At 51.3% G+C, this 16,559-nt stretch overlaps 1 protein-coding gene across 1 annotated transcript; it reads left to right on the top strand.

The window, feature by feature from the left end:
- The first annotated feature begins 2,657 nt into the window (after positions 1–2,657).
- On the top strand, positions 2,658–8,498 carry LOC128847033 (mast cell protease 3-like). The gene is made up of 5 exons (XM_054046358.1): positions 2,658–2,745; positions 3,401–3,557; positions 3,759–3,894; positions 6,660–6,920; positions 7,666–8,498. Exons 1-5 carry the CDS (start codon positions 2,688–2,690, stop codon positions 7,813–7,815), a joined length of 762 nt encoding a protein of 253 aa, XP_053902333.1. The 5' UTR covers positions 2,658–2,687; the 3' UTR covers positions 7,816–8,498.
- Positions 8,499–16,559: the final 8,061 nt, after the last annotated feature.

Genomic DNA, 16,559 nt, shown 5'->3' on the forward strand with positions numbered 1-16,559 from the left:
CACTTCAGTTTCCAGCTTTGCTGCCTCTCATAGACCAAATGTGTACAACGGCACGATCAACCCAACAGACATTTACAATGAAACCTCAGATAATGAGATGGATGGTGTCAACGTGACCATCTCAAACTCCAGGGCTACCAATCACCAGCAAAATTATTACCAGGCCTTAGGTCTTACACCAGGATCCTTATAGCAGGCCTCATGTCTCAGGATCTCTCTGATAACAGACTCCATGTCCATCCATCCCTTCTATCTATCCATCCCTCCCTCCCCATCCACAACCTTCTATCAATCCATCCTGCCATCCATCTCTCCCCACACATATGGAAGTCTCCATCCCTCCCTCCCTCCCCACACACCCTCTCCATCCATCCATCCCATGACAGTGTACCCATGGCTGTAGTATTTCAGGTCTGTTCGTGCCTTCACCTCTGCCATGTTTGCCTGTTAATTTCACTCCGTCTTCTGTCTGCCAGAATCAATGGAGTCTAGTGACATTCAGCCTTTGTCAGTGTATAATTCCTTCCAGGGCCTTTAGAACTGGCCACCACTATCATAGACAGCCAGGCTGGCATGTGCAAAGCCACTTGTAGGAGTGAGGTGTCTAAATCCCATTGACTTTCAGTGGGTGTTCGGACCCTAACACCCTGGAACCCCTTTTATAATACCCAGTCCATCCTGTCAAGTGCTGGGGCTCAATCCCATGGAATCCCAGCACCCAGCATCTCCCAATGCGGGGATATGGGCAGATTTTCAGAAGCACTGAACATGCAATGGGCCTCCTAGAAAGTATGGCCAGGAGCAGGTACACACAGGAGTCCACTCAGCCCCTCACCCAGTGCAATGGGAACAGCTTCTTATGGGATCCAGCCTCACCCCATGCAGCTACCCTTCGTGTGAGGGTGGGTGGGGAACGGACATAGGGCCTTTCCTTTCTAAGGGCCATTGGTTTCAATAAAGCCCCAGGGTGGGGATTGGTTGGCCCAGGAGCATGGGGATGGGACATTGGGCCTTTTCCCTCTCAGAGCGCCAACTCTCCCAGACAAGACTGGCTGGCTCAGCAGGGTTGAGAATCTGATTAATTGTTCTGGGTCTGGTCCCCAATGTGGGTGTCTGTGGGAAGTTGTGCTGTCACAGACGGGGGGATCTAGTCTCCCTGGCCCAAGTCCCTCACTGCTCACACCCACACCCAGGGGTCCCAGCTAGGTGTGTCCCCAGCTGTGCCTGGCCCCAGAATGGGCAGCCCCCAGCTGGGCATGGCTCCAGGGTCTCAGCTGTGGGGGGGGGGGTGACCTAGTTGGGCTGGAACTCCCCCCACCCCCTGCCCAGGAACAAAGATGGCCAAGAATCATCTGGCAGGTGGAAGCATCACACTGAGGTGTTCCCCTCCACCCCCATCTCTGCTCCAACCCAGATGCCTGGAGGATGAGGCCAATAAAGCTGGTTCAGTGGATGTCTCAGCCCTAGCCACATGCCGCAACAGGCATGTGCACAGACCGGGGTGTGGGGGGATCTCAATGCAAGCTGCATCGGGGTCAGCTCTGCCCCATATGTGCACACTGCTCCAGACTCTGGAGGGCGAGTAGCCACAGAGGAACCTTCTTCCAGCTCCTTCACCGGGACACAAGGAGAGAGATGGGCGGGGTTGCTTTGCAAAACAGCAGGCAAGTGAGTCTGTGAGCCTGCAACTGGTGAAGGCCCCAGCCGGACGCAGGAGCCTTCCTGTTACAGAGAGATGTTAAAATGAGGCCGAGTTGACCACAGCACAGGCCTCAACTGGGCCCTTCCTCTTAGCAGCTGAGCCACCTCCCCCCGCTCAGCAGGCCTGCAGGGCACCGCCTAGCATGAGCGCAGCCGTTCAATGCCCATGGCCCCACCAGAATGGACTTACGGGCTGAGAGGTCTCAGATGGCAACTCCCCTTTTCCACCCTCTCCCCCCAGCTGATGTGGTGAGGGGGTCCAAGTGCTGAGATGGGAGAGCCCTCACCCACATCCCGGCGTGCATGGCCCTGAGGTTTCCTGCCTTGCATTCCTGTCGCCCAGGCAGATGCCCCCTCTCCAGCTGTGCCCTGACAATGCTGCTTGTGCTCCTGCTCCCCAGGGCTCAGGCTGGTGATTTGGATAGCATAGTGGCCGCAGTGTACACAGCCCCCAGAGGGTTCAGGGCCCCAAATATGAATGTCCCCTGGACTACAGCACCCCAGATATGCACAGGCCCAGGGGTGCAGGACCCCAGATGTGAAAAGCCCTGGGGCTAAGGAGGCCAAGATGTGCACAGTCCAGGGGTACAGGAAGCCACATGTGCCCAGCCTCACTGGGAACAGGGCCCCACATGTGCTCAGCCCCCCAAGGGTGCTGGGCCCCATATCTGCTCAGTCCCCAGGGTGTGCGGGGCCCCAGAGCTGCACAATCTCCAAGGGTACAGTGCTTCAGATGTGCAAAGCCCCAGGGGGTGCAATTCCCCATAATGCACATCCCCATAGGATCTAGGGCCCCAGATGTGCGCAGCCCCAAAGGTTTGCTTGCTTCTAGCTCTGAAGGGTGGCTGGTGACTGCCTTACCCAATGTGTGAACTCCTCCTCGGCAGGATGCAGGGGCTGTGGTTTACCCTGAGCCAAGCACCACCAGTCCTATAAGTGACCCCAGTGACAGACACATCATCTCCTTCCCCAGACTCCCTCTGACGATGCTGCTGCTGCTCCTGTTTCCCATGGTCTTTCCCCTGCCCCCCGGGGCTCAGGCTGGTGAGTACAGGAGGGGAGTAAAGCCTGGCACTACTGGAGCTGTCTGCAAACCCTGGCTCCTCCCCAGAGTAAGATGCTTACACCAGGGCCATTGGTGTGTCCCCAGCACCCAGCTGGAGTTCTGTGGGGCTCCAGGGCCTATCAGTGTTTGTCCAGGACCCAACTAGGGAGCCTCAGGTCTGTGGGGCCTGGGGGACGTTATCAGTGTGTGTGTGCCCAGAACAAAGCTGAAGTGCCCCCAAGCCTTGGGGTCTGGGAGCATCAGTGTGTGCCCAGGACCCAGCTGGGGAGGCATAGGGTCTGGGGCCAGGTGGGCAGGGACCTAAAGGGGCAAGGGGAGAGGAGGGGGTTGATGCTACCATAATAAATCCTCTGAGAGGGAGGCAACACACAGAAATTCAATAAGCTGCTGATGTGAACGGCCAGCTCCTAGACAGGAAATGCAGGTCTGTGCAGCCTGTATGGTTAGAGCGGGGGAGGGAGGCTAGAAGCCAGGATTCCTTGGTTCATTTTCCAATTCTACCAAACTCTGGTCTCGGATTGAGTCTGTTCAGTGCCTAGAACAATGTAGGCCCTGATCTCGGTTAGCAGAGGGATACACCAGCTGGATGGATCGGAGACCTGAATTAACTCCTTCTCTTGGCACCTCTCCCAGGGGAGATCATTGGAGGACAGGAAGCTCGGCCTCACTCCAGACCCTACATGGCCTTTGTGAAAATAGAGAGAGAAGGAAAGGGAGGAAACATGTGTGGAGGGTTCCTGATCCGGGAGGACATGGTGGTGACGGCAGCTCATTGTAACTGCAACCTTGGGTAAGAAATGTAAGATCCCTGCCCCTTAACCAGCCTTTCTCCTAACCTGGGGCCAGGTCAAAGCTGCTCCCCACCCAGTAGGGGAAAGGCCCTGGAGTGCTGGTATGATCGACACACCCCCACTTTAATGAGGTTAACGACCCATGACTGGATCAGAATATTGGCCTGTCTGCAGCACCTGCATCCCCTTGTATTTCACAGCAACATCTCCGTGCTCCTGGGAGCCCACAACTTTGAAATAGATGAACTGGGGATGCAGAAGATTTGGGTACGTCGCCGAATCCCCCACCCAGAATTCAATGATGAGACGTTTGAAAATGACATCATGCTGCTTCAGGTACTGCCCTCATCTCACCCCCCACCCCCAGTGACCTCACACTGCTGCAGGTATCACCCCATCCCACCATCCCACTGTGACGGATTCCCTCTGGGGTGCTGCTTGGAACTGGGGTACCACTGAGCCTGCCTGACCCAAAAACCTGGGCTCCCTTTACACTGTAATGGTGTGACAGTCTCACAAATATCCTCCAGCATATATACAGTTAGGGACACATCCAGCTGCAGCTTCACAACAATGTTGTGATCAGCACTGCATGGGAAGGCTCATCTAAGTAACTGACCAGTACGCAGGTGAAGACTAAACCCAAAATTGTACCATCTTGTGCTGCACAGAGAACTATATAGCGTAAGCTCATGAAATTCATCCCCTCCCTCAATGTGGAGAGGGATATGCACAGCTTTCTACCCCAGTATATAACTTCTATATATGCACTGGGTTAGACAAAACAAAACAAGTTTATTAACTACAAAAGATAGATTTTAAGTGATTATAGGGGATAGCAAACAGATCAAAGTAGATTACCTAGCAAATAAGACAAATATGTAATCTAAGCTTAATATACTACACTGCTTACAAGTAGCAAATTTCCACCCTAAATGTTGTTTGAGGCAGATTTCAGATATTCTTGAAGGCCAGTTGCATTTGCCTGCATTTAAAACTTCAGATATTTCATTCACAGGCTACACCGCCTTCCAGCCTGAGCTCAGTCCTTCTGCCCTCATTCGGTCTTTGTTTCTTAGATGTTTACAGCCGTCATCCTGGATGGGTATTCAGTGAAGAACGAACCATGATTATGTCACTCCCTTGCCTTAAATCGGTTTTACATATGGCAGGAATTTTTTGTCTTCCAGTGTGATTCCCACCCCTGGACAGTGGGAAAATACTGATATTATCATGAAGTCCAGTACCAGGTGGCTTGATCACATGAACCTGCAGCCATAACCTAAAGGCTGTTTACAGTGTTCCCAGGAAGGCTTGCCTAGGAAGGTTCCTGGTGAGAAATTAGCTTCATCTAAGACCTATTGTTCTTCCTAATGGCCCTTACCAGACAGCAATCTAGATTGATTGCATTATGTCTAGTGGGTATTCCCCAGGTGTAAACACATTTGTAATAGGTGCATTGACAATATTCCTAACTTCAGATACAAAAATGATACATACATATAAATATTATAATCATGTTCAGTCAATCATAACCTTTCCAATGATATCACACATGCCTTATCTTGCACAAAATATATCACAATTGTGTGATACTCATATCCTAACATTACGATGAAGAATATGGGTGTCATGGGCTCAATCACAGAGATCCCCTTAGGCCTGTCACCTGATGTGCTGAAACTACCTCTGAGCCCATTTTTCTTGCCAGCCTGGGCCTCTAGAACCATGCCTGGTTGAGCCAGACATGCTACCCCACTGCAACATGGACACAGATTCCAGGCTAAAGCTGCAGACCTTAACTGAAAACAGCTCAGCGGGTTACCTGTCTCCAGCACTCAGAAACCTAGCTCCCAATGGGATCCAAACCGCAAATAAATCAATTTTACTCTGTATAAAGTTTATACAGGGTAAACTCATTAAATGTTCGCTCTCTATATCACCGAAAGAGAGAGATGCACAACTGTTTGCCCCCCACACCCCCAGGTAACAATTACTACACTGTGTTTATTAATAAACAAAAGTGATTTTATTAAGTATAAAAAGTAGGATTTAAGCGGCTTTTAGCAATAACAGACAGAACAAAGTAATTCACAGAACAAAATAAAACAAAACACGTAAGGCTAAGATGAATACACTAAGAAATCAGTTACAAATGATAACTTCTCACCCTAGATGTTACTTCAGGTAAAATCCTTCTCAGGTCAGTTGTGTTTTCTGACCTGGGTCCAGCCTGTTCTCACCCACCGCTGTGGTTACAGTCCTTCTATTTCCAGGTGCTTGCAGGTATCTCTGTGGGGTGGGGAGGCTACCTCTTAAGCCAGCTGAAGACACCTATTGTTTGTTTCCCAACTTTATATAGAACTTCCCTAAAGTGGGAAACCTTTGTTGGAAATCCCACCTCCCTCTGGAAAAGTACCAGATTCAAGATGGAATTCAGTATCAGATGAGAGGGTCACATGTCACTGTAAGACCCCAGTCTCCATTCTTCCTGGGTTGGCCCACAGGTACACAGGAAGGCTTGCAGATAATCAGGGCCATTCACACCTCATTGTTTCTGAAGCACCCTTAATGGCTTCCACTTAATATGTTTTCATCAGTAATACAAGTTTATATCTTATTCTCCTAATTCCAGACATAGAAATAATACATGCAAACAAATAGGATAAACACACACTGTGGATTATAAACTTTCCAATGATATCATACAAGGCGTATTTAGCGTACAGCAGTTATGTCATATTCATAAGCATATTTTCGTAAAGCATATGGAGTGCAACATCACAATGGGGTGTAATTCCACCCCAACCTCCGTGAATTCACACTACTGCAGGTACCACTTTCATTCCATCCGCCCACCCCCACTGACCCCACACTGCAGCATGTAGCACTGCAGTCACATCAACCCTCCACCAGTGACCTCACGCTGCTGTAGGTATCACTCTATCCCATCACCAAGCCCCCAGTAGGCACATGGCATCACAGATTTTCACAGTTCTCATGGGGATGTCCCACCTGGTCCCATCTAGCCCCATCCCCCCAGGACAGGATGCATCCGCCAAGAGGAGTTTGATTTCCCTTCTCTCTCTCCGCCATCACAGCTGAGGCACAAGGCCAAGATGACTCAGGCTGTGGGCACCATCCCCCTGTCCCAGGAGATGGTGAAGAAGGGGGCAGTGTGCAGCGTGGCCGGCTGGGGACAGACCAGTATAAAAACAAATGCCCAGCCATCTCCGACCCTGCAGGAGGTGGAACTGATGGTCATGGGCAAGAACATGTGTCTGTCTCGGCCCTATCTGCACTATGTCCCGTCCAGGATGCTGTGCGTGGGGAAACCCCAGGAGAGGAAGTGGCCATTTCTGGTGAGTGTGGGACAGGGGCACACAGTGCCCAGGACAAGGTGCTGCTAGAACAGGAGACCAACAGGGCTGGGCATAATGGGGAGATTCAGGATCCCTGGTGATCCAGACAGATCCTGGGAACCAGGAATAGAGGCTAGAGATCAGGGACAAGAACCAGGCAGTTCTTTCAAATGAGGAATGGATGCTAATAATTTGGGACAGGAACTGACTAGATCACAGAAATCAGGGACAGAAATTATCTGGATGTTCAACAAGTTCTAGAAATCAGGGACAAGAATCATCCACATCCTGGAAATCAGGGATGGATCTTAGTAGTGAGGGAGAGCTCCCAGAAATCAGGTTTGGAAATCAGCTGTATCCTAGGAATCAGAAAGGGGAATTGCTGAATCAAGAATCCAGGGGTGGATCTGAGAAATCAGCAGGAGATCCTAGAAATGAAGGGCAGGAGTCAGCCAGATGCTGGAAATCAGGATTCGGAATTAGGGACAGGAATTGAGCAGCTTAAAAAAATCAGGGATGGATGCTAGAAATCAGACACTAGAACTAGGCAGATCCTAGAATCAGGAACAGGGGTTGGTTGGGTCCCTGGATCGTGGGGTGGGAGCCCTGGGCATGTCCTGGGAGTGACTTGACTGTGAACCCCCAGGAAGTGGGGTACAGAGCTGGATTTCAGGACCGTGAAAACATAATGCAGTCTGCCCTTTGCTTGGATATTGGTAACCCGCGCCTGCTGTTTACTTCTCAGGGTGACTCCGGGGGCCCCCTGGTCTGTGATGGGAAGGCCCAGGGCATAGTCTCCCATGGTAGCAGTGACGGGTCAACTCCCAGTGTGTTTACCAGGCTCTCCAAATACGTGTGCTGGATCAAGAAAACGCTGCGCAAGCAGAAGCCTTAGAGGGGAGTGTCCATCTCTAATGTGAGTGGAGAGACAGATGGGTATTGCAGAGTGATGGCTGGCTACTGCAGATGGATGGATGGATGGATAGATGTGTAGCCAATGATTTTAGTTTATTGCTCATTTATTGTGTGATGTTATGATTAAACAACATGTTATGCCATATATAATCTTTCTGTGCTGATTAGAGTTAAATTGTAGGATTACAAAAATATAAGAATGATCAGTAGTTAGAAGGGATAGTTAGGTTTTAGGCTGAGGCCTGTAAGATAGTCGCTTAGCCACACTAGGCCACACTAGGCCATAGGCTTAAGAAATGCTTGATATAAGTGACCGAAGAATGATCCCATGCCACAAGATTACAGGGAAAGATGTACCCATATGTGGTGCTGTGAAAAATGAACAATAAGAGTAATTTTTTCCTTACAAGATCTCCGATAGTGAAATCTTTCGAACTCGTGCCCTAACTGCAGGGTGCACAATGTGCATAAAAGCTAATGAGGCATAGTTGGAATCACATTATAAAAAGAGACGCCCAGATTAGGAAAATGGAGCTTCCTATTGGAAACACCAGCAGGAACCACCCCCTAGTGATGATCATTTGGCCAGGCAGAAATCAGACCTTTAGAATATCACTAAAGGATGTGAGTATAACTATATTTGTGACATGTGCACAGGTCTTCATAGAATTTCCATATGCTTCGTTAATCATAACTTTAACTGTAACTTTAATAAAACTTGTAAAACAGACTGGGCCTTTTATGTGTGAAATGTACATGTGGTCACAACCCTTTGTCCTTATGTGTTCCTAGAGTCTCCAAATCTGAAGCAAGTAGCAGAGGTGACTTTCACTCTGTGAGTTTGAAACTGTAGCCACTAGAGCCGAACCTACGGTGGTGTAATACCGCACTACAAAATTCACTTTAAATAAAAGAAAAGGCAACAGATGGATGGATATTGCAGAAGGGTGGATGGAGAGCTGGACAGATGGATATTGTGGATGGATTGCTAGACAAGGCAGATGAGAAGACTTAAGGATATTGCAGAAAGATGGACAGACAGAGGATGGATAGATACTGTGGAACAATGAATGGATGAATATGGCAGATGAGAAGGTAGAAGGATGGATGGATGGGCAATACAGAAGTATGGATGGATGGATATTGCAGAAGAATGGCTGGATAGATGGATAGACGGATGGATGTATATTACAAGAGAACAGACAGATTGATATTGAAGAAGGATGGATGGTCGTGAATAGATACTGGAGAACGATGAATGGATGGATATAGTATATGAGAAGACAGATGGATATAGAAGAAGGATGTATGGAGGGATATTGCAGAGGAAAGGAGGACAGAAAGCTATTGATATTCCAGAGAAATGAACAGTCGAGCCTGCCGTGAGAGCTCCCTCCAGACAGAACTTAATCTTCTTATTTTCCAAGGCTACAGTGGTTGCCCTAGCCTTACAGATTCCATTCTATGTTTCTTCCCCACTGTCTTTTTTAAATTCATATGGATGTCCTATGGTGACATCACACCGCCTCCATATCTCATCAAACTCTGCGGGGATTGGAAGAGAGGGGATAAGGGGGTTCCCTAGCTCGTAGCTTTCTGCCATGTTAGTTCATGATTCCTACAGAGGGCAGCTCACCTACTTACCAGATTAGCGGTTGGGGTCACCAGCGTTGTCAGTTGTTGGCTGCTTGTGTGTTCTCTCTGTGTGCTGCACTGGCTCTGGCCAGGTAGCCACTACAGCAGACTTCTATCGAACCGTCCAAGAAGACCCCAGACACAGTTCAGTGGCGAAGGAGCTTGGCCAGGTTTATTGCTGACAAAGCACAGCATTACTGCCCTATATGTGCTACAGGTACACGAACACATTTATGCCTGTGACAATGGGCTCGGCTCATTGAGGGGGGTGACACTCCACTGCCCCCAAAACCAGACAAAGACAATCCCTCTGTGACCCCTCTTTTATACACTGGTACGAATAAGTTATGTATTGCCCCTCTGACTTGGTTAGTTACCCCCATTTACCGTGTCCCTGATGGTTCGCTCGAAAGATCTCTATCCATCACCCTGTCATCCTGACCTTATCTTTAGGAGGAGTTGGTGTGTCCCTGTGTCACCTTCAGGAAGTGTGTTTACCTTGTATTAGGATGTTCTGGAACAGTCCTTCTGGAATATAGTTATGTGATTACTTAGTGCCTAGGAGTGCTTGTGTTTTTGCAACACCAGCCCTGTGCTTGGCAAGTTCATGTATCGGAGAGTGAATATGGAAGCAGGCATCTGCTTTGGAACAGGGCCTGACCTTTGTTCATAGACTGACTCTTGCTAACTTTATCTTATCTCAGCAGGGCCTGACTCTAGCTCAGGACTTCCACCTGACCTCTTATGGGAGGCCTCATGTCTCAGGATCTCTCTTTTGACTACACCTTCCATGTCCATCCACCCCGTCTATCTGTCCCTCCCTCCCTCCCTCCACATCCACACCCTTCTATCAATCTGTCCTGCCATCCTTCTCTCCCTATGCATATGCAAGTCTCCATCCCTCCCTTCCTCCCTCCCTTCATCCATCAATCCATTCCCTGACAATGTTACCCATTGCTATAGTATTTCAGTCCTGTTGGCGCCTTCACCATGTTTGCTTCTTAATTTCACTCCCTGTCCTATAGCTGTCGGCATCTATCAAGTTTAGTGACATTCAGCCTTCTTGGATATTTATTTCCTTCCAGGGCTTTTAGAAATGGCCACTGCTATCGCACACCGCCAGGCTGGAATGTTCAAAGCTACCTGCAGGAGTGAGGTATCAAAATCCCATTGACGTTCAGTGGGTGTTGGGCCCCTAACACCATGACCCCCCTTTACAATCCCCAGCCCATCCTGTCAAGTGCTGGGGCTCAATCCCATGGACGCTCAGCTCCCAGCATCTCCAAATGCGGGGCTATGGGGAGATTTTTACAATCACCGAACATGCAATGGGCCCCCTAGAATGTATGGCCAGGAGAAGGTACAGATTGGAGTCCACTCAGCCCCTCACCCAGTGCAATGGGAGCAGCTCCTCATGGGACCCAGCCTCACAGTACACAGCTACCCTTCATGTGGGGGTGGGTGAGAAATGGATATGGGCGTTTCCCCTCTAGGGGGCAGCAGCCCCCATCCATTCCCAGAACCGGGGACTGGCTGGCTCAGGGGGATGGGAGATGGGGCCTTTCCCCTTTAGGGGGCTCTGACTGCAAACCAGACCCAAGGATGGGTACTGGCTGGTGAAGTGGGTGGTGAATGGGACATGGGGCCTTTCCCTTCTAGGGGGAGCCAACTCCCATCCAAGACTGGCTGGCTCAGGGGGGTTGAGAATCAGATGCATTGTTTCTGCCTCCACCTGCAATATGGGGGTCTTTGGGAAGCCATGATGTCAAAAACAGGGGGCTCTGGTCTCCTAGATCCATGTCCCTCCCCCCAGCTCACACCCATACGGAGGTGAAGGAGAGCCATTGAGAAGGATCAAGGGGCCTGGTTCCCACCAGAAGCTGATCTGAGTCTTGGTCAAACCACGGCTCCCCCCACGGTAGCACCAAGCCAGGGAGAGAGCTCAGACTCTGTTGTTAGCTGCTGAGCCACCTCCCCCATCTTTGCACCAGATGAGTGCAGTGTCCAGATGTGCACAGCTGCCAGGTGTAGAGGGGGAGATCCCAGCTAGGTGTGTCCCCAGCTGTGCCTGGCAGGAGAATGGGCAGCCCCCTGCTGGGCAGGGCTCCAGGGGTTCAGATGTGGGGACTGGTCTCCCCCCACTACATGGGTGTAGTGGGGGGAACAGAGGACGGCTGAGACCCACCTGGCAGGTGGAAACATCACACTGAGGTGTCCCCCCAACCCCCGTAACTCCCATCTCTGCTCCGAACCAGGTGCCTGAAGGAAGAGGCCAGTGAAGCCATCAGCGGATGTCTCAGCCCTACCACACACCTCATCTGGTGCATGAATGGAGCGAGCGGTGGAGGGTAGTGCAAGCTGCATCAGGGCTCAGCTCTACCCCAGATATGCACAGCTCCAGGTTGGGCCAGTGCCCAGATGTGTCCCAGCCCCAGCTGTGGAGGGCGCGTAGCAACAGAGGAACCTTCCTGCAGCTCCTTCACCTGGATGCCAGGGAGGAGGGGAGCAGCTTTGCTTTGCAAGACAGCAGGCAAAGGTATCTGTGAGCCTGCAGCTTGTGAAGGTTCCCAACCAGAAACAGTAGCTCTCCCGGTGAGACGAGGCCGGGTTAACCACAGCACAGGCCTCAGAATAGGCCTCTCCTCTTAGCGGCTGAGTCACTTCCCCTCCCCACCACTCTGCAGGGCTGCAGGGCACTGTCCAGGGTGAGCGCAGCCCTGCAATGCCCATGGCCCCACCAGAATGGACTCAACAGTTGAGGGACCCCAGATGGTGACTCTCCTTCTCCACCCTCCCTGCAGCTGGTGTGGTGTGGGGTCCAAGCACTGAGATGGCAGGTCCTCCACACAAACCTTGGAGTGCATGGCCTGGAGGTTTCCTGCCTTGCATCCCCACTGCCCAACCAGGCCAGGCCTGTAACCCACCTCCCAGGCAGATGCTGCCCCCCATGGGCCCTGATAATGCTGCTGCTGCTGCTCACTGGTGCTCAGATTGTGACTGGGGCGGGGGCATTAGGGTCCCATCTGTGCATATCCCCTGGACTACCGGGCCCCAGATTTGCACAGGCCCAGCAGATTACTCTCTGCTAGCTCTGCAGGGCAGCTGGTGAGTGACACCCCACATGTGAACTCCTCCCCAGCAGGAACCAGGGGCTGTGGTTTGCCCTGAGCCAACTGTCACTTGGGGGGTCCAGCCCCTCCTAGTCAGATCTATAAATGTCCCGAGAAGTAGATGTATCACCCACTTCCCTGATGTCCCTCTGACGATGCTTTTACTGTTCCTGTTCCCCATTGCCTTTCCCCTGCCCCCTGGGCTCAGGCTGGTGAGTACATGGGAAGAGCCCCCCTCCCGCCCCCGCCCCATAGAGAGCAGAGCCTGGATATGCTGGAGCTGTCTGCAAACCCTGGCTCCTCCCTAGAGTCAGATGCTTCCACCAGGGCCATCGGTGTGTCCCCAGCACCCAGCTGAGGTACCATGGGGTTTGTGGGGGCATTGGTGCCTGCTCAGCACCCAGCTGGGGAGACTCAGAGCCGTGGGCTCTGGGGTGGTAATCGGTGTGTGCCCAGGACCCAGCTTGGGAGCTGTGGGGTCTGGGGGCAGGGAGCTAAAGGGGCAGGAGGAGCAAAGGGGGTTGATGCTATAATAGTAAATCCCCTGAGGCGGAGGTGACACAGTGACGCACAGTACACGTTGGTGTGAACAGCTGGCCCCTAGACAGGAAATGGAACTCTGTGTGGTTAGAGCAGAAGGGGAGGCTGGGAGCCAGGACTCCTAGGTTTAGTTTCCTGCTCAGGGAGGGCAGTGGGTTCTGGGGGCACTGAGGGCAGTGGTGGATTCTAGTGGTTGGGAGGGGGGCACTGGGCATCCTGAGTCCATTTTCCAATCCTGCTGCACATTGCATCAATGATCTGGAGTGAGTCAATTTTTCTCCTTGTGCTTGGATTTCCCAGTGTGTGAAATCCTTTGTCTGTGTAAACTCTCTGGGATTCCTAATTTCCCTGTAAGCTGTGCAGATGTGTGGCCATGCACCAGCCTATTTAGTGCCACGCAGGCGCTTAGGGAACCCGCCTGGGGACCTGCCGCAGCAAGGGGAGGGCACCCCTCCCCAGGTCCCCACCTAGCTTGTCTTCCAAACTGCTGCAGTGGGGGGAGGGGCGACCCAAACCCAGCGCTGGCCCGGACCTGCTGCAACTGGTGCAGCCCTCCCCCACCCCCAACTCTGCTGCCTGTGGTCCAGACTCACCGCACCTGGGGAGACCGGACCCACCGCAGCTGGGGTGCCCCTACCCTGGCCCGAACCCAGCTCTGACCCGGACATGCCAGGGCCATGGGAGGGGCACCTATCCTGTGGCCCCAGCCCCGGAGCTGCCCTCCTGCGGTGGGGAGAGGTGCCTCTCCCCCCGTTCAGGTGCTGCTGTGGGGAGAGAGAGCAGTGGGGAGTCACCTCTCCCCGCCGTAGTCCTGGAGCATCCTCCTGCACCTCAAACCCCTCATCCCCAGCCCCACCATGAGGCCACACCCCAACCCTCTGCCCCAGCCCTGAGCCCCTCATCCCCACCCCCACTGAAGAACCCGCACCCCCAGCCGGAGCCCTCACACCCTTGCACCCCAACCCTGTACCCCAGCCCTGAGCCCCCTCCCACACTCCAAACCCCTCATCCCCACCTTCACCACATCAATTTTGTTATATGCATCAATATGAAGTGGTGCACATAGCAAAATTCATTCCGCACATGGGTGGGGAATGTTAACGGGAACACTGATTCTCATGTTTATCTGCAGTGCCCATCACAATAGGGGCCCTGATCTTGGCTGGGGTTGGTGCAGACACTGTGTGTGTTGAGGGGAGTGTGAATGAGAGCGTGTGTGTGTGTGTGTTCAGGGAATGTGTGACAGTGCGTATGTGTGAGACAGTGTGTGTGCGTTGGGGGGAGTGTGTGTGTGTGTGCCTGAGTGAGTGTATGAGCATGTTATCTCTTTAAGAAAGCACTCGGGAGCTTGTTCAGACACAAGCAGCTGCCAGCAGTTCTGGCTCCAGAGAGGCAGCAACACAGACAGATTCTCCTAGCCTTTGCCTCATCCCAGCTCAGCGGAGACAGGGTACATGGGTGGGGGGAGGGGAACACCCCAACATCAGCCTTCCCTGCTCCTCCCCCACAGCAGATAGGCTCCTCCCAATCCCAAGCAGCGTGGCCAGGTGAGGGCTGCAGAAGGCAGTGGAGCAGGGGTGAGTAGGGGCTCCCCTGCTCTGGAGGAGTTACCTGCCTCGACTGGTCATCCAACTGCTGCTTGGGTCCCTCTGCTGTCTCCAGACACTGCTGCTCGCCTGCCTGCCTGCTGCCTCCATCAGCCCAGCTGGCTCTCAGCAGGTCATGTGGGACTCAGACAAACCCTGGGCATGGAGTCTTGTTTGGCAGACCTCCCTGGGCCACCATCCTGGCCGCACCTGGCAATCAAAAAAGCTAACACAGTGTTATGAACCATTAGGAAAGGGATAGATAATAAGACAGAAAATATCATAATGCCACTATATAGATCCATGGTAGGCCCACAGCATGAAGAGTGCATGCAGTTCTGGTCACCCCATCTCAAAAGAGCTATTAGAAATGGGAAAGGTACAGAGAAGGGCAACAAACATGATTAAGGGTATGGTTGGAACAACTTCCATAAGATACATTAAAAAGACAGGGACTGTTCAGCTTGGAAGCCAGTCAGCTAAGGGGGGGAAGGAGGGGGAGAGGATGATAGAGGTCTACAGAATCATGAATGGCACCAAGAAAATGAATAGGAAGTGTTATTTACCCCTTCATGTAGCAGAAGAACCAGGGGTCACCCATTGAAATTAATAGACAACAGGTTTAAAACAAACATAAGGAAGTACTACTTCACACAATGCCCAGTCAACCTGTGGAACTTGTTGCCAGCAGATGAAGTGAGGGTGAAAAGTATAACTGGGTTCAAAAAAGAACTAGACAAATTCATGGGGGACAGGCCATCAGTGGCTATTGGTCAGGATGGGCAGGGACGTAGCCTCATGCTCTGGCTGTCTCTAAGCCTCTGATTGGCAGAAGCTGGAATTGGATGACAGGGGATCGATCACTTGATAATTACCCTGTTCTGCTCGTTCCCTCTGAACTGAAACATCTGGCTCTGGACACTCTCAGAGAGAGGATACTGGGCTACATGGACCTGTCTGACCCAGTGTGGCCATTCTGATGTTCTTGTGATTGTAGCTCTCTGGAAGTGACAGGACTTGTCTGGCAAAAGAAGCAAAGTGAATTATTGAAAGGCAGAAGCACCCAGCATGTCTGTGACTTTGAAACTTTAAAGGAAATTGCTTAAAAAGGGACAATCCAATTAATAGGCTGGGTTAATACAGAAACACAGCATTTGAAGTGACTAAGCCATAAAGAGCCTCAGATAAGTGAAGAATGAAAGAAAATGTGGATGTGCCAGCGCCATCTACTGGATAGTGATTGTAGCAGCAGTGAAAATAACAGACCAGACATCTGAGAGCAGTTAGCAAGTGTCCAATAGAAAATAAGAAGATTGCCATCCTCCAACGGACCCAGAACAGGGGACATAAACCGAGGTCAGTGCGGTGGACCTCAGCTTTAACTGAACTCACCAATGAAGCTGGGGAACCTAGAAGTGCTACCAGACATTTGTTCTGCTCTTGCCTTTTCCAGGTTTACATGAGAAGAAGTTGTGAGACTACATTTTTGGGGACTGCTGTGAGGGAGAATTGGATTCGCTTTTCAGCAAATATATTTCTATTTGTTTAGGGGAGCTTTGTGCCAATAATTTTCAGATTAGGGCAGCTTTTAGCTAATATTTTCCAGTTTTTGACACATTTTTCACCATTTTTTAGTTTGCAGCAGTTTTCAGCTCTTTTTTGGGGGGGGACTTTTGGGAAGTTTTAGGCAATTTTTGAGGAGGTGGCTTTCAAGAGAAAGTCTAATTTTTCCATGGGGAATCAAACCCCCTTTTCTGAATATCTGTTAAATAATAATAGGAAGGAAAGGAGAGATAATTAAATCATCTACCTTCAAACGAGATTTGGGTAAAGCTGAGAAGAGGAGGAAAATC

Source organism: Malaclemys terrapin, chromosome 12, assembly GCF_027887155.1.
Source record: "Malaclemys terrapin pileata isolate rMalTer1 chromosome 12, rMalTer1.hap1, whole genome shotgun sequence".
NCBI lineage: Eukaryota > Metazoa > Chordata > Testudines > Emydidae > Malaclemys > Malaclemys terrapin.